At 30.9% G+C, this 22,645-nt stretch overlaps 2 protein-coding genes across 2 annotated transcripts; both read right to left on the bottom strand.

Moving 5' to 3' along the window:
• Positions 1-4,043: 4,043 nt before the first annotated feature.
• On the bottom strand, positions 4,044-7,175 carry HELRODRAFT_164914 (hypothetical protein; the record flags this gene model as incomplete). The annotated part of the gene is made up of 2 exons (XM_009030849.1): positions 4,044-5,099; positions 7,074-7,175. 2 exons carry the CDS (start codon positions 7,173-7,175, stop codon positions 4,044-4,046), a joined length of 1,158 nt encoding a protein of 385 aa, XP_009029097.1.
• A 5,146-nt stretch (positions 7,176-12,321) lies between these two features.
• HELRODRAFT_164913 (hypothetical protein) lies at positions 12,322-13,479 on the bottom strand (the record flags this gene model as incomplete). The annotated part of the gene is made up of 3 exons (XM_009030848.1): positions 12,322-12,500; positions 12,889-13,054; positions 13,213-13,479. 3 exons carry the CDS (start codon positions 13,477-13,479, stop codon positions 12,322-12,324), a joined length of 612 nt encoding a protein of 203 aa, XP_009029096.1.
• Between the last annotated feature and the right edge of the window lie 9,166 nt (positions 13,480-22,645).

Genomic DNA, 22,645 nt, shown 5'->3' with positions numbered 1-22,645 from the left:
ACCAATAAATCTTAGTTTTAGAGTTTGTTTTATTATCTATATCATNTCACAAAAATGATTCCATCAATTTTCAACCCCTAACGTTATCACTTCTTTTTTTAACTTCTTTTTGCTTTTTTTGCTTTTTTCATTCTTCTTAGTCTAAAATTTTTAACTTTTTGTTTGCATTTTTTGTTTCTTTCATTCTTCCAGTCCCAAATTGAAATAAAAACATGCTAACTTCAGTATAGCTAGCATTGTGCATCAAGTTTAATTCACAAATATTGTTACAGTCTTATATCAAGAATATAACTACCTAAACTTTTAAGATATTTCAAATATTAAGAATATAACAATCTGAACTTGTAAAACATGAAAATAAAACCTTTTGTGTCAACTTTTAAAAGAAATGAAAAAAAGATATTTCTAAAATAAATGATAAAATATGGAGAAAAAGAAGATTAATATTAATATAATAATATTTTCATTTTAATCTCCATCTTAGATATTTTATTTTTCAAATAATTCTATTGCATCCAATAAGGTTTACTAATTTGTATAACAATTCCATGCAATTAACAATAATAACGCTTTCGTTCACATCTAAACCTAACGTACTTGAAACTATAATAATAATATTAACAAAAGTGCCTATGATAATAATAATATTAATAACAATATTAATGATAATACGGTCATAACTAACCCTATCAACAATTTTTTCAGCACTGTTTTGATAAATTTTATAGAATCATCAATTCAGCTTTTTATTTTAATCCTTTATTATTGCAGCTCTGACATACGCAGAACCACTTACAATGTTAAACATATATTATCTATATATCTTTTATTATGTTGTTCGTATTTTCATTCATTGACGTGCACCAAAAAAAATTTTTTTTTTAAATTCATCGTTAGGTCTTTCATCTATCCATGTTTCAACCATCCATCCATCCATCAAACCACTATTACAAGATCAGTTTGCATTTTGCCCTACAGGTTCATCTACATCCGCCATCATCTCTCTCACTTCCACAATAACATCTTTCCTTAAAAATAATAACTATGTTCATCTTATTGCTCTCGACTTTTCTAAAGCTTTTGACACTCTCAATCACTTCTCACTTTCAAATTAGTTAGTCACTCTTTTTCTACCTGACAACATTTACAATATTATAATAAATTTTCTTTCTAATAGGAGTCATTCTATTTTCTTTAGCTCTACTCTTTTATCTACTCTACCTATTAATTCTTTCGTAGTTCACGGTTCTGACCTTCGACCATCAACTTTTATCATCAATGCTTCTACTCTCAAAACTCTTCATTGCTCTAATCAAATCATCAAATACGCCGACGACACCTACCTTGCCATCCCATCATCTAACGCAAAGACCATCCAATCAGAACTCGACTCATTAACTACATGGTCAAAACGATGCAAACTGTTACTTAATCTCAATAGATCATTCAAACTCATCATTCACAATAGTCGTAAAAGAATAACATTGCCTATAGAACACCCATCAATCACTCTCACAAATCAATTAAAAAAATTATGCATCACATTCACCTCTACACTTTATATAGCACCTCATATTAATCACATCATCACAAAAAGATTTCAAACATTTTACGCACTCAAAACACTCCGCTCACATGGTCTCAGAGGCATCAAATTATTCGACATCACTGAATCGCTTAAAATCTCACGCATCAAATATGCAGCTCCCTCCTGGTCTGGTTTCGCTACATAACAACAACTTAAGCAACTACAATCTCACATCAAAAAACTAATCTGCCTCAACTATTTACCTGCATCATATCCTACCGTCACTCAAATATTCAACACATTCGATTCAAGACTGTTCAAGAAAGTTGAAAATAACAACAACCACGTCAATCCTCTAATACAACCAATCAAAACTACTACACACAACCTTTGTCAACGCAAGCATAAATATCAAGTCACCTCCCAATTTACATGTCAGGAAAAGACCTTCATCACAAGACACCTCAAACATATTAGCACTTAAGAAAACTTCATCACTACTGAACAAGTTTTTACATATTGATTACCTCACTTTTATCGATCACCTCACTAACTCACTAAGTCATCATTTAGTCTATTAATATGTCATCAAATATATTAATACTCATTAAAACTTTTTCACACACAGGTCTAGCCTTTATTTTTATCGATCACCTCACTAAGTCATCATCTAGTCTATCAATTTGCCGTTACTTCATTTTATATTCCATCGTCAATTACTTTTCTTTTATTTCTCTTATTATTATTTTTCTTATTTTATTCTAACATAATTTATTTTTCATGTTTTATCATTTCTCTTCCTTACTTTTTGTATTTATTTTCTCACTTATTTGTTTAATTTTGTTTTACTGCCTTGCATGTTGTTACAGTTTCTGCGTCTGTCAGATCCTGATTTTAAATAATAAAAAAAAAGTTATCGATCACCTCACCTACTCACTAAGTCATTATCATACTTTATTAATTTCTCTTTTCCTGCCATTACTTCATTTTATTGTCAACACTTTTCATGTTTAAACATTTTTCTTTCTCAGTTTTTTACTTATTTATTTATTTATTCATTTATTTTTATACAACTGCCTTGCATGCTGTGACAGTTTTTGCGTCTGTCAGATCCTGATTTTTAAAGAATAATAAAAAAACAAAAAACGTTCCTGTATTTCCAGGCAAAAGCAGATATGCGGTTGAAATGTGTGGGCATTTATTTAAAAAAATATCAATGCTTACTGTGTAATGATTTAAATTTCATCCATTCGACTTCCACGTCAAGAAGTTCTTGGAGGTTCGATCGAAGATTGTCTTTTTCGTTCTGCCAGTAGATATTTCTTGCCAAGACGGCCGAGAACATTGCAAAATGTCATTTTTATGTTTACTGAGTGAAGACTCAATAAAGTAATCTATTTTAAAAAATTAAAATTTTACGATGATATAAAATATCGTTTCACATGATTTATTAATTCAATTTTATTATTCATTCAAGTTGTATCATTAAAAATAAAACAAATATTAATTAATTTATTTACAATCAGAATACAAAATAAAACTTAAAAAAATTTTCTTAATAAGCCGTAATTTTATTTCAATGATTAATTGGTTTCATTTTGTCTGCAATCTTTACAGCCAGTGCAACATAGAATATTCCTCGTTCATTCGCTTTACACACTCGACGTACAAAAATCAAATTTTCTAAAAATATACCAACACCACATATGCACAAGTCTTATTGCAGTTTTTTAGTTTCGCCGCAACAGCATTCGATGTGTTGAAACGAAACATTTAACATCCGATTTAGCCATTTCATATTAAACTATAAATATAAAAAAAACAAATGAAAAATTAAAATTTTGTAACCTTTTTCTGTTTTGGCTTTCTTTAACTAATAATCTCTTCAGATAGTACAAAACAAGTTTAAGCTTTTAGCAACAGTACAAACGGGTTCCTTTTTATAAGAAATTTCTATTAACATAATGTGAACAACTGCACTACGTATTGATAGTTTACTGAATTTAGACTAGTATGTATGTTTGTTTGTGTGTATGTATGTGTATATGTATGTATGTATGTATGTATCTATATAAATTTATTTATTGTGTGTATGTACGTGTATATGTATGTATGTATGTATCTATCTAAATATATATATATTTAAGCATATTTCATTAAACGCGATGCTTATATTATTGTTATTTAATTTTTTATTAAGATTTTCTATTTTTCTTATTAGTTTTTTATAATTATAATTTAAATTAAAAATTAGAACACCAATATTCATTATATAATTATTTATTAAGTGACGTTTCGAATTTTATAATTCATCTTCAGGTAATTTGATATTAATTCAAATAAAACAACAATAAACTGTCAGATGGCGTAATAAGAGTTGAGCGCGAAAGTAACGTAACGATTAAAGTTAAATAACGTAAGTAGTTAAATTAAGTATAATAAACAATTATTTTGTAATATAACATAATAAAATATATTATATGTGCAATATTATGTTAATAATAATAATAATAAATTAAACATTTCGTGATGAAGGTAAAATAAAATTAGAATAAATTTGTTTGTTCAAATTAGGTTTATAAATATTAATAAATAGGGATTCTAAAATTTGTAGTCTGTTAAAATTAGTGTCTTTCATTAATATTTTAGTATTATCTTCTAATATTTTGCGGGATAATTGCTGGTTGTGGCAGTCATGGTAGTGTTGATTTGGAGCTCCGATGTTCAAATGGCAGGTTAAACGGCGTGTCAGTTTTGTGTTAGTCATTCCAATATAAGAAGATGGACGAAGCCTACAGTCTTCGTGAGGACATAGAAATTGGTAGATGACGTGGGAGTGCTGTGTTGTTGCTAGTTTAACGTTGGGACTATTTTTTATTAGTAGTTGTTGCGACTTAAAATTTTTATAATAAATAAGAAGGTTTATTTTTTCATTAGAATCAACTGGATGGACTCCTTTTTCAATGATTTTTCTAATTATATATTCGTCTTCTTTATACGAAGAGCTCATTAAGTTACGATAAAATAAAGTTAATTTTGCACTGTCGGTATTGTTGTTTGAGTTGTTGTTATTGTTATGAATGGAGTTTGCGATAACGAGGTTGTCATTGATTGTGTTGTTATCATTGTCATGATCCACATGGTCATCGTTATTGTCGCTGTTATTGTTGTTGGAGTTGGTAATAGAGTTTGCATCATTGTCACCGATATGATCAGCAACAACGTCGTTGTTTGAGTTGTTTACATTACTGACAAGATTATTGGAAATAACATGGCTGTCGTTGTTGATTAGGTTATCGACAATGACTTGTGCAATAGTAACATGGTTACCATTGTTTTCGTTGTTATTTATGTTATCATTATCATGATCATTGATAATACGTCTATCATTATTGTTCGTGTTATTATCACTTATATTGTCGTCATTGTTGTTTGTGTTGTTTCTTGTGTTGTTGTCAGTGTTGCTTGTGTTGTTATGGCTGTTATGATCGATAGAAACGTGGTTATCATTGTCGGTTACATTATGATTATGACTTGAGTTGTTTTTAACGTTTTCATTGTTATCATTTACCTTAATATTATTATTTTGAATCTTTCTAATTTCATTGGTAATTATTTTATCTATTGTTGAATTGTTAAAATTATTGTTGACAAGGAATTGTTTTATTTTATCGAGTTCTTTACGAAATTCAAGTGGTTCAGAGCTGTGTGAATATGCCCGTCTGACATACGATATTATCACACTATTCTTATACCGATCTGGACACTCGCTATTTCCTTTCATGCATATCCCGTTGTTGGTTGGTTTGACGTAAACAGATGTGCGAAATGTGTTGGGTGTTAACTGATCAATTAAAATATCAAGATAGGTCAATTTATTGTCATTACTTTTTTCCACAGTAAATTTTAAACATGAGTTAAGGTGAAACAATTTATTCAGCTGTGTTATATCTCTCCCAAATTTGGTTATGACAAATATATCATCGATATATCTACAATATACGAGAGGTTTACGATAACGCTTGAAGATTTTGTATTCAATTGTTCCCATATAAAAATTTGCGAACAAGACTCCCAGTGGAGACCCCATAGCTACGCCATCGGTTTGCACGTACATGTGTCCAGCGGGGCATACAAACGGTGACTGCTTCGTGCATATTTCTAACAAACGTTTTAAATATCCAATAAACGTCTTCTCTAATATCCAAACATGGAGTTGTATCATCGCGATATACTCGATCAAGTATGTATTGTATTGTAGTATCAACCGGCACGTTTGTGAAAAGAGATTCGACGGTTTGCTTTCAACAATTTGATGACATCAGTTGATCTTTTGACACAATAATTGTCAGGTACATATGGTGTGAGAATGGTGTTGAGCTGTTTTGCGATGTGATAAGTGGGAGTTGGGCATTGACTAATTATAGGGCGTAAGGGATTGTCGGGTTTATGTGTCTTTATGATCGATGAGCACTTCAATTTCAACCATGTATATTTATATACAACACTCATATATAAATAAAGAACCCAATTATGTTAATTTTTATTTGACAAAAACAAATATTAAAATGGTATTAAACAAATGACTTTGAACTTTTAATATTTGTAATCAATACTTAATTAATTTAAAATTAAATGTAATGTAGTTCAAAGTAGTTATTTCTTAATTTTTATCCATTTTCTATATAATTTGTTTTTTTAACGATATTTTTTAGTATTTTACTTATTTCATTTTTATCAATTTAATTCAAACTTTACTCAATATTGTGAAATTAGATTTGAAATGTTCTTAACACATACAACAGACGCACACGCGCGCACACACACACACACACACACACACACACACACAAACACACACACACACAATATATATATATGTATATATATAACTGCCTTAATCTTTTTACATTTTGTGCATTCAATAACGTGGACAAACATTATTTATATAATATAAATATATGGATATATTTAAATATTTATATATATATATATATATATATATATGACGTAATTGTTAATTACGCTAAGCTACGCTTCATTGCTAGAAAGCTGTTATCATTGTTAACGCAGAACGTACATGTGTTGAGTTGTTTTTTGATGCAGTTTTATTTCACAACAATATGAAAAAATTGTAAAACAAAGTAAATCTAACAGTTGATGCTTTTTAAGGTTGACATGTCTAGTGATATATGAATAAATTGTCAAACAAATTATAAAACAATTATCATTTACTTAATCTAGTTTTCTTTTTACTTATCGATGACCTCGCTAACTTTACTAGTCATTATCTTGTCCATTAACAAATTACTTTGCTTATTAATAAATATCTTGTCCATTAATAAATTACATTTCAGGTTTAAACATTATTTTCTCCGTTATTTATTTTTTCTTTTTCTTTTTCTTTTATTTATTTATTCATTTATTTATTTTTTTGGAAAAGTCTAATCAAATAATCATTCATTGTTGATAATAATAATAAACAAATTTTCCTAAATAATCAATGAGAGACATGTTAGATGCTAGTTGTTAGTAAATTAGTAACCTGCCTGCTGGATCCTAACTTACATGAAAGGCCATGATAGCCCAAAGAAGAAACATCTGCTCCGCACAGACATCTGTACTCCGAAACCACTGGTAATCCCATTCTTAAGTATAGACTGACTCTAATGTAGGCGTTATCAAGTCTAGTGCCGCAGGAGTGCTGGATACTGCCCTCAGCCACGCAAAACCCAAGTCGCTTTTAACCACCATCAATCTGGCTTTATTTAGAGGTGGATCATTCATTTCGAGAAAATGTGATGATCCTCATTGCTTTTTCTATCCGTTTTTACAAAAATGGTAGTTAATGGATATGCACTGGCTCATTTGACTTTACAGTATGGTACATGGGACAGGCAGATCGCGTTATAAAAAAATTAAAACATTTTTTGGAAGAAAAAATTTTATTCTATTTATTATTCCTATTGATTTTTTCGACTTGTTAGAGATGTGATTGGCGTGAGGTTTAAAAGTTAGTTTCTTATCAAAGAGGACACCCAAGAATTTCACTGTTTTGCTTTCGACTATCTGTTGATTGTTAATTATAATTTTGTACGGTTCTTTGTAATTTAAACATGGCACTGGACCGAAGACGATCATTTGGGTTTTTGAAGTATTCAATGCTAATTTGTTGTAGTTAAACCATTTAACGAGTTTTTTAATTCAACATTTGTTCCATCAATAACACCATCAATGCTAGTTCCGCTACCGAAAATGTTAGTGTCATCTGCAAAACATACATTATCAAATTGGCAAATCGTTTAAGGACAAGATGAACAATAGTGGTCCCAAGAAGCTTCCTTGTGGAACTCCAAATTCATTATGTTGCAATGTTGAATTTTATTTCCCGATCAGACAAACTACTTTTTTCAGACAAATAACTTTCAAACCATTTCAAAGTCGTCCTTCTCATGCCGTAGTGTTCAAGCTTACCCAACAGGATGTAATGATCAATACAATCAATAGCTTTTGACAAATCTAGACATGTTCCTACGATGAAATGTTTTATCTCCGCAAGATTACCAATTTTCCTTATGAGTTCTATTATTGCCAATTCTGTTGAATGTTTCTCTCGAAACCCAAACTGGTAGCTTGAAAAAATATTATTTTTTTCTAAAAATGATATTATTCGTTTATGCATAATTTTTTCAATTATTTTCAAACATGATGAAACTAATGAGATTGGTCAAAAGTTAGAAACATCATTATTTCCGGTTACTTTTTGTAACGATATGATTAAAGATGTTTTGAAGCATCTGGAAAAACACCGGTTGTGAGTGAAAAATTGATGATGTGCTCGAGAACCCAGGCTGTACAGTCGATTGTTGATATGGCAATTTTTGTTGGAATATTATTCCTGCCGCTAGATGATTTTGGAGCCAGCAATTTTGTTGAAAAAATAATTTCTTTTCCAGATGCATGGAGACGAATGAGTTTGACATTTTGTTGCAAAAAAACTTTTTCCATTAATTATTTGATTAAAATGATTTAAGCAAATTTGGTGCTATGATGACAAAAAAATCATTCAAAAAGTTTTATGAATTTTCAATTTTTTGTTCATTTGAAGTTACTTGTAAATTTTTTTTATGACTATTAAATCTTTTCGATATTTCCTTTATTATTGACCATGTTTTTTTACTTTTGTTTATATTTTGTTCGATTTTATTATTATAATATTTACGTTTTAAATATTATTTAAGTTCGTACAGAAATCTTGAATTTTTAAAATCTATCTACAGACGGATTTTCCAGATAAATTTTAATTAGACGTCTTTTCTTTTTTAATAACATTTTAATTTCTGCAGAAACCATGGTTTTTGTTTTATGAGTTTTTTTTATTTTATCAGGCAGGCATCATAAAAACAGGATTGAAATCTTTAGGTGAACAGTTGAAACCCCACATCAACATCGACGCAATCAAAAATTTCACTCCAATCTGAAAAATGCAGACATTCATTCAATCTATACAGACGGTGTGCAGAAAAAAAGAACTTCATTTGACTTGAATCTTTCACATCGGTGCTTTTATTTGCATAGATACAAAAATTAATTTTATTGTTATCTCCTTTCAAGGCTAATAAGTTGAAGTTAAAATCACACAATAAACAAATAATTTTTTTTCATTATTTGCAGCATACAATAACTGTTCTAATTGGAAATGTTTCAAAGTTTTTACAACCAATAACATTCAATTACTTTCGAGTTTTAAATAAACAACCATTTTCCACCTAAAAACCGACATCACCACTTTGCTTACCACACCGAATTTTTCCAGCAAAGTGGTAGTCTTCCATTTCAACATCACTGACGTTATTCAACCAGGTTTCTAAGAAAAATTTGTAAAAAAATTATAAAGTTCATTGGTTTTGTTTATTAAGCTTCTTATATTCATATGCATCACGTTTAACATTGAGTTACTCTTATCAGTAATGAAAGACTGATATTTGGCATTGACTGATTTTGCATCGTCAAACGAAATGGAATTTTGAGACAATTGTTCTTTTTTATCATCAAATTAATAATCTAAAATTTCATTTTCCATTCTGAATATTAGAATTATCAAGTTTTGTATGATTGAAGCGCCATTTGCGCACAATAACGTTTTTCAGCATAATATTAGGATCCTTAAACTTGGAAACATTTGAACTTTCGATGCTGACTCTAAAAATAGTTGATTCCTGTTGATCTTTGTCAAAATTTTTATCTGAAAATACCTCTGATGTTTTCAAAGCAGGATAGCACGTATTGACATTAATTCGGTGACTTTTATTAATATTGCTCATTGAGAAGACAGATTTTTTAATTAAGTTTTTGTCTACCCTCAATTTACCAACGGAATTGTTCTTATTCAGTGGCTGATGACACTATGTCCGACCACATTGTTCCGAGTTGATTTCGTTTACTTTGTGGCAACGTGTTATTAGCTTTGTTTAATCTTAATAAATCAGCGTTTACTTTTCTACTAACAATGTTTGTCTTTGTATTTTTGCAATGTTCATTAAGCGCGCATGATTTAAACTGCATTTCAGCAAAATGGTTGAAAGCGTTGCCTAGAAACGCCTGTTGTTTATCAAAGATAGGCAATTTCGCTTCTGGCGGAGACTTTACAATTGTTTATTTCCGTGTCGGAAAACACGGGCCGGACGGAAGACCTGTTGGGTCCTGCTTGCCAATCTGTTCATCAGGCCTAACAAACCGTTGACAAGTCTCTTTCTAATGCTGACATGTTTGAGATAAAACGAGCAAAAACTAATTTCCATAAGTTTATTGAAACAAAACAAACCAAAATACAACGTTCTTCAAAATAAATGCATATCTCCAAATGTTTTCAACTAAATAATAAACGTAACTAAATTTTCTAAACAGAATAAAAAAAACAAAAACCAATAACAGAAACAGAACAACTGCAATAAAACAATTAAAACAAAACCCCGTTAAATTAATCGAGATAGTACCAAAATCGAAACGAAACGAAAGAAACACCATGAAATAGCAACCACGCTAAAAAATACGAAATAAAAAACACAAAAATATCCTGGTATCTTGTCAAACACACTTTTATAATAAATAGTATTCATACACACAACCAAACAGAACCTACTAGAAACCATTCAGTCCCAAAACATACAATACACGCACATACTTACAACCAATTTGCTTGCATTCGTACAATACTGTACCAACATGCACACATGACAGATTCACAGAACATGCGTGCCAAGGAAACCTTACACATGCCCACATAATATCAAATCAAAGATTACTAAAAACATTTAAGCAAAATTAGATGAAATATAAACAAAATATTTTGACTAAAATAAACAATTTAGCTAAAATATATCTTATAGTCTGTGAATACTCCATTTAAAAAATATAAAGTAGTGGTCTATGGTAATAGCGATCTAGTAGTAATCTTTATTTAATCCAATTCTGAAGCAAAATAATAATGATATTACAGTAGGCAACAAAAATATTTTATTTTTCTACACAAAAACAAAAAGAATTAATTTATTTAAGAACTTTTTCTGTTCAAAATCCTCTGTTGCAAAAAATTGCAATGCGAATTACTATGGTCTATTATTTTATTAAACTATTGGTGTTTCTCATGATGAAAATATGCTTCAAATTATAAAATATGTTGATTTTGACTAAGAAAAAGGAGGGTTAAATAAAAGCCTAATATTAATAGTACTTGAGCAACTTATAAAGATGCCTCACAGACCATTGTAACAATATCTGAGGCAAATTCCTTACGTCAAAGAATTTTTTCTTTCTATTTTATTACTTTGAAAAATTTATGGTTTAGAATTATGAAATCCATTGACCGTGTTCAGAAGTTCAAATGAGGCTAAAGGAGCATAAAATCAAATTTTTAAGACGCAGCTAACGATATTGAAGCCCTTAAAAATCAGTTATTTAAAGAGAAAGATCTGATGTTTAATGAATGTATTGAAACGAAATTTTTGAATTGAAGTATTGAAATCAAATTTTTAAGACGCAGCTAACGATATTGAAGCCCTTAAAAATCAGTTATTTAAAGAGAAAGATCTGATGTTTAATGAATGTATTGAAACGGGAAAGAAGCTGTGCAAACAAAACGAGAAAAAAAACTAATGCCTGGAGAAACAAGTAGAGACGTCGATCTGAATGCGGTGGAAAAACTTTGAAAAATTATTAAGCGCTGTGGATAGAAATTAAATTAAGAGATTAATGACAGTTTCGCACGACTTAATAAAGCCGATCAAAATTTTGGTTCTTTCCAAATTTAAAAAATTTATTAAATAGAAAGAAAATGATAACTTGAAAATAAAATGTTTACATTTAACGTGTAATTGTATAAATTTTTTTATTATTAACAGTTTTTCACAATTTAAAAAATTAAATATATATAACTTAGTTTTGGATTGATTAAATTACTAGAATTAAAAATAGAATTTTTTTTGCCTTGTCACCTCATGAATTAGCCAAGCTATCAAATTTCAAAATGATAAGAAGTTTAAAGGTGATCAAATTAGAAAAGTGATGCGCTTTATTTAAATGGGCTATTTCAAAAAACAAAATGCGATCATAACAAAATTATTAACAAAAACCCTCTGCAAAACAATCATCACTAAATTTTAAATCAAATAATAAAAATTTTAAATCTCTTATGACAGTTGTTATAAACATAGTTTTGAATACGAAATCAGTAAAAGTTTCTTGGAAAAATAATTACACAGGTAAAATGAACGTTCAAAAGCAGGCGTGTTTTGTTAGACGAGAGGGTAACTGGCTATGTTGGCAATTCCACATTGGTTCTCCTTGTTCCTGCTCATGTACACGTAGCTTTTGTCACCCCATGATGTAGCCCAGCTGTCGAATTTTGATACGTTATTATTATATTTTAATGAGTGTATGTGAACTTTTGTTAATTGCAGTTTACAACATGCATCTGATTAGGTGCAATGACATTTTTAGTCATCCTTTTTAGTCAAAGTGACGGGTGAACAAAATTGTTTTCCATACTCATACATATAGTATAATATACAATAACGAGCAAAAATAAAGATGCCAACCTGTTTTTGACGGTGTAATAATCTTTTCCTTCGATACTTTCATAGCCAACAGCAAGCAAACCATGGTCCAATTGTTCACCATTGCATTATGTCTCATCATATACACCTGATTAAATATTTTTATTTTGATATCACGATTATGCTGGCGCCGAATCTAGAATCAATACTATGCATAAAATGCATTCCAATCAAAAATATAATGAAACTTTCCAGTCCACAGTCTACATTAAGCAATTTTTCATCTCTTAACAACTCAACACAAACCTGATTTGTAGAACATGAACGATTTGTGGCTAGAATCGATGGCAACAGACACCGGTCCAACTGTGGCCAGAACTTCTTCCAATTTTTCTTCACTGCCTTTAGAAATGTCAACAAATCCTGTCACGGTGGCTCCGATTTGGTTCTCCTTGAACCTGCAGTCTCCACTCTGTTGTCAGTTGAAATGTTAAACAATATAAATTCAAAGATACGTTTTAAAAAATGATTTAACAAAGATTTAAACAGTCGACATGTGTGATATTTGTTATCTATAAATAACTACAAATTTTGCCATAAATTATTTTGAACAGCATTAGAAAAACAAACTTCAGCCTTGTATGGGTAAGCTGTTTCAGTGTCAATGCCTTTGTTAGCTTTGATGTATTTGAAAGCGTTGTCCATGAGACCACCATTGCAACCGTTGTTATCATAATTGAAAGAGCAGTCGACAAGGTTCTGCTCACCGAGTTCGACCAACTCTCCTGTCTTCCTCATGTGTTGACCTTCCAATGAACCGGTCTGCCCAATTATGATTTTAAATAAGCATGGTTTCAATAAGAAGCAATCATTAAAATCTATCATTGGTTTAGTCATTAAATATTAATGATTTGATGAAGAATGAGAAATGGAAACAGTGGAAAATAAACCTAACGAGAAAATGAATTAAAAATTTTAATAAAATATACAATATTAACGGCACTGAAAGCCCAGCATGATCGACAGTGACCCTGAAATAGTGAAAAAAACGATTATGATAACAAACAATGATGATGTATCAGAGGTGATTGCATCAGCAAGCAACCAAATGGATTGCTTTCGTTTATGCAGAGGAAACAACCATCTAACAATCATTTCATTCATACAAATTTAAACATATTTTTTATCTAAAATAAATTAATAAATAATTCTATTACACAACCGTCAATCAAACCTGATTTTTGACTTGCGTGACGACTCCCTTATTTATTCATGAGGAGATAGACAATTTTGATGTTCACAAAATGTGATGACGATGATTATGATGATTTGTCATGACTTGTTTAATGATATAAGTTGCTGTCAATTTCATTTGATAATGACCAAATATGATGACGGGATTAGGCCAGTTTACGTCCTAATGAATAATTATGATTTAACGATTTGGATTTGTGATGATGAAGGATCTGATTGTATGAAAATATTACGAAGTAATTAAGCAAATGAAAAACACCAAAACCAACCATGTCAGCAAATTGATTGATCAAAATTGATTTAAAAAGCTATCTTCAGAGGCTACACCTTTATCGTGAAGTTGGTTGTGGTCGATTATGAACCTGTGGTTATACCAAAAATTCTTTTTCTCAAATCTTCTTCTTCTTCGTTGGCATAAACTTTGTCTTAAATAAGAAAATAATTATTATTAATCTGTTCACTCTGCTAACTTTTTTGCAATTTTTATTAACACAATTTTTTTCTTTTTTGAACAAATGTCAAAAACTAATTTTATGAAATTTTTAGATAGAGGTACGTCATGATTGAAACTTTACCAATAAATTTTAGTTTTCGAGTTAGTTTTATTATCCATATCATGTCACAAAAATGATTCCATCAATTTTCAACCCCTAACGTTTTTACTTCTTTTTTAACTTCTTTTTGCTTTTTTTGCTTTTTTCATTCTTTTTAGTCCAAAATTTTTAACTTTTTGTTTGCTTTTTTTGTTTCTTTCATTCTTCCGGTCCCAAATTGAAATAAAAACATGCTAACTTCAGTATAGCTAGCATTGTGCCTCAAGTTTAATTCACAAATATTGTTACAGTCTTATATCAAGAATATAACTACCTAAACTTTTAAGATATTTCAAATATTAAGAATATAACAATCTTAACTTGTAAAACATGAAAATGAAACCTGTTGTGGTGTCAACTTTTAAAAGAAATGAAAAAAAGATATTTCTAAAATAAATGATAAAATATGAATAAAAAGAAGATTAATATTAATATAATTATATTTTCATTTTAATCTCCATAGGCGCCGACTCCATGGGGCTTGGAGGGGCTCGAGCCCCCTTATTATTTATTCCATCGGGCCCGCAACAATGCTGAGCCCCCCCAATATTTTGTCATAAAAATTTAATATTTTTTTAGATATAATTTTAAATATTTTCTAAACTTTCCATGCTAATTTTCATATTTAGTTCTTGAGATTTGTATACCGTAATTTAAGCAAAAATAGTGTAGTATCTTTGCTTTCTTTCTTCTATCTTTGATTTAAGTTAACTTTTCATTGTGTGTTTGATAAGCGGACTAAAATTTAAAATCATTTTAAAAATAGATTTGAAATAATTTTTTTTGGTTTAAAATGAAACTTCGACAAACTACAATTGATTTTTCTAAGTTTGTTGCAAAAAATATTAAAGTAAATGAATTCATTACTGACTTTAAATTTAACTTTGTTGGTATTAAATTAATTGTGAATAAATTATTTTGATAATGTAGCAGGTCGCACGATTTTTAAAATTTTTTTTGTATATAAATTATTTTTTCTTATAAAGCAAAATTTGCTGATTAAAATAATACAAAATTTATTATTGTAGCATTTCTAGTTACTAAGAAAACGAATTTTGAATGAATTATTTATTTATTCAACTTGCGCTGCGCCATGTTAAGAGTGGCGCTCAATGTTAAGTGAGCATAGAGCCGCATAGGCGCCGAGTTTATGGGGCTTGGAAGGGCTCGAGTCCCCCCAATATTTAGTCTCTTGGGCCCGCACAATGCTGGTCGATATTTTGTTATAGAAATTGAATATCTTTTTAGATATAATTTTAAATATTTTCTAAACTTTACATACAATTTTCATATTTAATCCTTAAGATTTGTATACTGTAATTTAAGCAAATAAGACACAGAATTTAATGACTTTTGGCATGAAGTAACTTTGAAAGCAGCAAAAAATAATACAGAAGCACCATTATTAGCTTGCGTAAGACGTGCCCCCCAAAAATGGACGAAGGTAGACAACCTTATAAACTCTTTTTTTAAATATTTCTTCTGATCCGAAAGAGTATTTTAAAAGATTTTATATTCAAGCCGTAAATGCCGCACTTGAATGGCTGAAAACAAGATTCAAGTCCGAAGGATTTCTTATTGCACAAAACGTTAAAAACTCAGATCTAAGTGTTTTAAATTTGCAGGATCAGGATGTAAAAGTTTCAAAGCTTTAAGAATATTACGGAAATAATACAAATGAAGATCGTCTTATTCTACATCTGAAAATGTTTTGAGACCTCATCTGCCATGGTTGTAGTAATTCAAAAGGAAATCCAAATTATGCAAGATGTTATTGATCTGATGAAATGCAAATTTAGGCGGAAAATGCTTTTGGAAATTTTCAATGTTTAATGCTGTTTTGACATCACCTGTAACAACTTGCACAGCAGAGAGAAGTTTCTCAACCTTATGCAGCCTAAAAACGCATCTGCGATCCACAATGGGACAGGAGAGGCTGAACCACGTAGAGCAATACTGCATTGCTACCGAACCTTAACTGAGTCAATTGAGGTATAACAATTATGCAATGATTTACGATTAAAAACATTTGCATTGTTTTAATTTCATTTGGATGTTTTATTTCATTAATTTCTATATTTATATATGTTTAAAACATATATAATATATTTATATTTATTTGTATATATAACTATAATGAAACGGTATAATCATATGGTATAATATATCATTTGGTGGCCCTGGCCCTGGCCCGGGCCCTCCAATATCTTGGACAAGTTGGCGCCTTTGTTAATCTCCATCTTAGATATTTTAATTTTCAAATAATCCTATTGCATCCAATATGGTTTACTAATTTGTATAACAATTCCATGCAATTAACAATAATAACGCTTTCGTTCACATCTAAACCTAACGTATTTGTAACTATAATAATAATATTAACAAAAGTGCCTATGATAATAATAATATTAATAACAATATTAACGATAATACGGTCATAACTAACTCTATCAACAATTTTTTCAACACTGTTTTGATAAATTTTATAAAATCATCAATTCGGCTGGCTTGGCCGGGGGTCGGCTACCCGAATGAACTTGTAGAAAACTGCAGAATTCAAACACGGGTCGTGAGAGTGGTAGACGGACACGCTAATCACTCGGCAACGAGACCCATTAAGACAACCCGTACTACCCAACATCAAACATCACGATCAGATCATCAGACCCTCCATTCAAATATCTACTTTGCCAAAAAATAAATTCATGAAATCAGGATCAATCATCAAAGCCGCCGCAATCACCGTATATATCAACACACTCATCATCAACTTCAACTCAAAAACCTCCACTAACAGTAAGCGTGGAAGCAAGGCCATGTGGGACCAAGTCAACAAGATCAGAGGCTCCGATAAATCATTCAACACTTCAACCTCACAGCAAATTGATGCCAACACACTCAACACTCTCTTTGCTTCAATGTCAACCGATCCGTCCTACAAAACTCCACCACAAAAGCAACAACAATCAATAGTCGTAAACATCAACAATTTACCCCATACTTCGTCCTGCACATGATAACGAAGGCTTGTTCATCTGGTAGAGGTTCAGACAGTGTACCGGCATGGTTTCTACAAATCATCGCTCCATTCATCTCCAACACCTTAAGTTCACTCTACAATCACTGCTTAAATCATTCATTCATTCCATCACAATGGAAATCCTGCATAATTCATCCAATTTTTAAAACAATTCACCCATCATCACCAATAGATTATTGCCCAATATCTATTCTCCCATTTTTTCACGTATTCTAGAAAAATTCATCGTTAGGTCTTTCATCTATCCATGTTTCAACCATCCATCCATCAAACCATTATTACACGATCAGTTTGCATTTCGCTCTACAGGTTCATCTACATCCGCAATCATCTCTCTTACTTCCACAATAACATCTTTCCTTAAAAATAATAACTATGTTCATCTTATTGCTCTTGACTTTTCTAAAGCTTTTGACACTCTCAATCACTTCTCACTTTCAAATTAGTTAGTCTCTCTTCCTCTACCTGACAACATTTACAATATTATAATTAATTTTCTTTCTAATAGGAGTCATTCTATTTTCTTTAGCTCTACTTTTTCATCTAGATTTTAGATTTTAATTTTTAATTTAAAAAAGATTTTACGCACTCAAAACACTCCGCTCACATGGTCTTAGAGGCATCAAATTATTCGACATTACTGAATCACTCAAAATCTCACGCATCAAATATGCAGCTCCCTCCTGGTCTGGTTTCGCTACATAACAACAACTTAAGCAACTACAATCTCACATCAAAAAACTAATCTGCCTCAACTATTTACTTGCATCATATCCTACCGTCACCCAAATATTCAACACATTCAATTCAAGACTGTTCAAGAAAATAACAACAACCACGTCATCCATCCTCTACTATGTTGCGGTTGCGTTTGATTTAAAGAACACCGAACCAGAAGAGCAGTGAGCGGGAAAAGAAAAGAATAGTATTCGTTTGGATAGGCTGGACACGTGTTCCGTCCCTACCGGGGACTCATCAGCAGCCCGAATACCTATCAGAATAGTTATCGCAGTTTCTTATAAAGCCCGCACAAATCAACTCCTTATTTCGTGGTGTTTTATTTATTAGTCTTTTTAATCGCTAGGATTTTCAATCCGACAACTACAACCAATCAATTTAAAAAATATCAATGCTAACTGTGTAATGATTTAAATTTCATCCATTCGACTTCCACGTCAAGAACTTCCTGGAGGTTCGATCGAAGATTGTCTTTCTCGTTCTGCCAGTAGATATTTCTTGCCATGACGGCCGAGAACAACAAAAAGATAATGAGTTTGAACATCTGTTGAAAAATCATGTAGAGTATTGTTGCAAAATGTCATTTTGTATGTTTAATGGGTGAAGACTCAATAAAGTATTACATGTTATATCAAGTTTTATCATTAAAAATAAAACAATTATTAATTAATTTATTTACTATCATTTTAGTTAACAATTAAAACTTAAAAAAATGGCATTGAAACATTTTTTCAAAGTTTTCTCAATAAGCCGTAATTTTATTTCAATGATTAATTTGTTTTATTTTGTCTGCAATCTTTACAGCCAGTGCAACATAGAATATTCCTCGTTCATTCGCATTACACACTCGACGTACAAAAATCAAATTTTCTAAACATATACCAACACCACATATGCACAAGTCTTATTACAGTTTTTTTTGTTTTGCCCCGACAGCATTTTTTTTGTTTCGCCCCGACAGCATTCGACGTGTTGAAACGAAACGAAAAATTTAATATCAGATTTAGCCATTTCATATTAAACTATAAATATAAAAAAAATAAATAAAAAATTAAAATTTTGTAACCTTCTTCTGTTTTGCTTTTTCTTTAACTAACAATCTCTTCAGATAGTACAAAACAAGTTTAAGCTCTTACCAACAGTGCAAACGGGCTCCTTTTTATAAGAAATTTATATTAACATCATGTGAACAACTGCACTACGTATTGACAGTTTACTGAATTTAGGCTAGTATGTATGTTTGTTTGTGTGTATGTATGTGTATATGGATGCGTGTATGTATCTATATATATATTTATATACAACACTCATATATAAATAAAAAACCCATTTATGTTAATTTTTATTTGACAAAAACAAATATTAAAATGGTATTAAATAAATGACTTTGAACTTTTAATATTTGTAATCAATACTTAATTAATTTAAAATTAAATATAATTGAGTTCAAAGTAGCTATTTCTTAATTTTTATCCATTTTCTATATAATTTGTTTTTTTAATGATAATTTTCATTATTTTACTTATTTCATTTTTATCAATTTAATTTAGACTTTACTAAATTATGTGAAATTAGTTTTGAAATATTCTTAACACATACAACAGACGCACACGCGTGCACACACATACACACACAATATATATATATGTATATATATGTATAACTGTCTTAATCTTTTTACATTTTGTGCATTCAATAACGTGGACAAACATTATTTATATAATATAAATATAGGGATATAAATATATATATATATATATATATATATATATATATATATATATATATATAGTAATTGACGTAATTGTTGATTACGCTAAGCTACGTTCAATCGCTAGAAGGCTGTTATCATTGCTAACGCAGAACGCACATGTGTTGAGTTGTTTTTTGATGCAGTTTTATTTCACAACAATATGAAAAAATTGTAAAACTAAGTAAATCTAGCTGTTGATACGTACATACACACATACATTTATACATACATACACCAAAGCACCAACACATCTACGTGGTGCTACACTAGACTTGATAGTGACCTCCGAGGATTTTCCAGTTCATGATTGTTTAGTCCATCCAAGTGGAATTTATTCTGATCATAGTTTTATTTGGGCTGAACTGTCGATGACTCGAGGATATTTGGTTGAAATTAAAAAAGTTTTTAAAATGTGGAATCAGATGAATGTTGATGACTTCATCAAACTCGTGCTTAAATCTCCACTCTCCAAATCATGTCAAGACAATGAGGTAGACAATGAATTGCATTTATTTAATAACGAATTAAAATCTGTTGCTGATAAAGTTGTCCCTATTTGTGCAGTGTCCACCAATAACGTTCGTATGGCTCCGTGGTTTGATAATGATTGCAGGTTGGCTAAGCGTTTGTGCAGAATAATGGAAAGAAGATACAGAAAAAGTTCACAGTTGATTCATCAAGATGAATGGAAGACTGCTTTAAAGAGTAAATCGGAACTTTTCTCTAAAAAACGTCGTCAGTATTGGACAAAAATTGTTGATGACAATAAGATAAAACCAAAAAATCTTTGGTGGGTTGTGAACAGCCTTCTCTGTAGGGGTCGTAACAATAAATCCTGCTCGGATATGGATGAACTAAAACCTGATCGATGATTTAAGTGCTATTTTAATGAAAAGTTAAGCAAGCTGAGAAATAGTGTCAACAAGGATGCTCAACCGAACCTGGCAGAAATCCATTCAGGTGTCAATAATAGTTTGTTCTCAACGTTTTCTATGGTTTCTGAAAAGAAGAGGAGGTAATACAGTTAGTTCAAAATTCACCTACAAAGTCGTGTCAACAAAATGTAATGCTTACCCACGTATTAAAGAAGTTTATAAAACTATTCGCACCATTTTTGGCAGGCCTGATAAACAGCAGTTTGAATATGGGACAGTTTCCCTCCGGCTGCAAGCATGCCATCATAACTCCGCTGCTGAAGATACATAATCTGGATGAAAATAATGTTGGGAATTACAGACCAATTTCTAATCTGTCTTTCCTACCCAAACTTATCGAACGTGTGGTTGCCAGGCAAACACTCAGTTACTTGAACAATAACAATTTAATGCCGAAATTTCAATCTGGATTCCGTCAGTACCATTCAACTGAAACTGCCCTTTTGCAAGTTTTCTCAGAAGTGCACGGGGCAATTGATGAACAAAATGTGGCAATGCTAGTCTTTCTTGATATGTCATCCGCATTTGATTGCGTAGATCACAAAGTACTTTTAACAAGACTACGTTGCAGTTTTGGAATCTCTGGTGCTGTTCTGAGGTGGTTTGAATCGTATCTGATAGGTAGATCACAACAGGTATCATTCGGTGGTAAATTGTCTGAGGTTAATGTTATGCTGTCTGGTGTGCCACAAGGTTCAGTTCTAGTTTCTATTCTATTCCTGCTCTATACATCTAAAGTACTAAAAAAAATAGAATCATTTGGTTTTTCGGGTCATGCTTTTGCGGACGACTTACAAATTATTGTTACGAGCAGACCAGATTCTTTTAAATCAGAATTGAACAAACTGGTTAAATGTTTGTCTGGGGTCAATAAGTGGATGCAAAACAATGGTTTAAAACTAAACCAAAACAAGACTGTTTTTTTACCAATAGGAACATGGCAGCAACTTTCAAGAATAGATATAAATTCAATAACTGTTAATGATGAGGTCATCTCATTTTGTCAGACAGCAGCTAATCTGGGCTTCATAATTGATTCAAGTTTGTCAACAAAACAACACATTAAGAAGCTCTCAGCCGAATGCCTGTTTTAAATCCGGAAAATCAATCAAATTCGACGATCCCTAGATACATCCACGTTGCAGACGTTGGTTCATGCATTTGTGCACTCACGCGTCGACTATTGCAACAGTTTGTTTTATGATTTACCTGATCGATCCATGGCTATACTTCAATCAATACAGAATCGAACCGCAAAAGTTGTTGTTGGAGCTCTAAAATACGACCATGTGTCTCCAATATTGAAGGAACTTCATTGGCTAACCGTCGACAATAGAGTGTTGTTCAAAATTTCAGCACTTGTCTACAAGTCTATCAACGGTCTAGCTCCATCTTATTTGTCTGACAGGTTCAAAAAGAGATCTTCAAAAGCATCTGGAGCACACTTGAGATCCGATGTTTCAAACTTGCTGTTAATCCCAAAAACAAGTCTCCTTATAGGCTCTCGTAACATTGCTGTTTCTGGACCAACTGTTTGGAACAACCTGCCTGCTGCTCTCAGAAATCCGGACCTAAACCTGCGTGATTTCAAGAAGAAACTGAAAACTCATTTATTTTCATTGTAATGCATTATAAATCAATTTTTTCTGTTTTGTCGACATGTTCTAAATATTATTTCGTATTTTCGTTATATTGAATCGATTACTTTTCTGTTTATGACCAAATTTTAATCTTATTTCTGTACGATGCA

This window comes from Helobdella robusta (assembly GCF_000326865.2).
Source record: "Helobdella robusta unplaced genomic scaffold HELROscaffold_7, whole genome shotgun sequence".
Taxonomy (NCBI): Eukaryota; Metazoa; Annelida; class Clitellata; order Rhynchobdellida; family Glossiphoniidae; genus Helobdella; species Helobdella robusta.
This window is presented reverse-complemented; position numbering and strand designations above follow the sequence as displayed.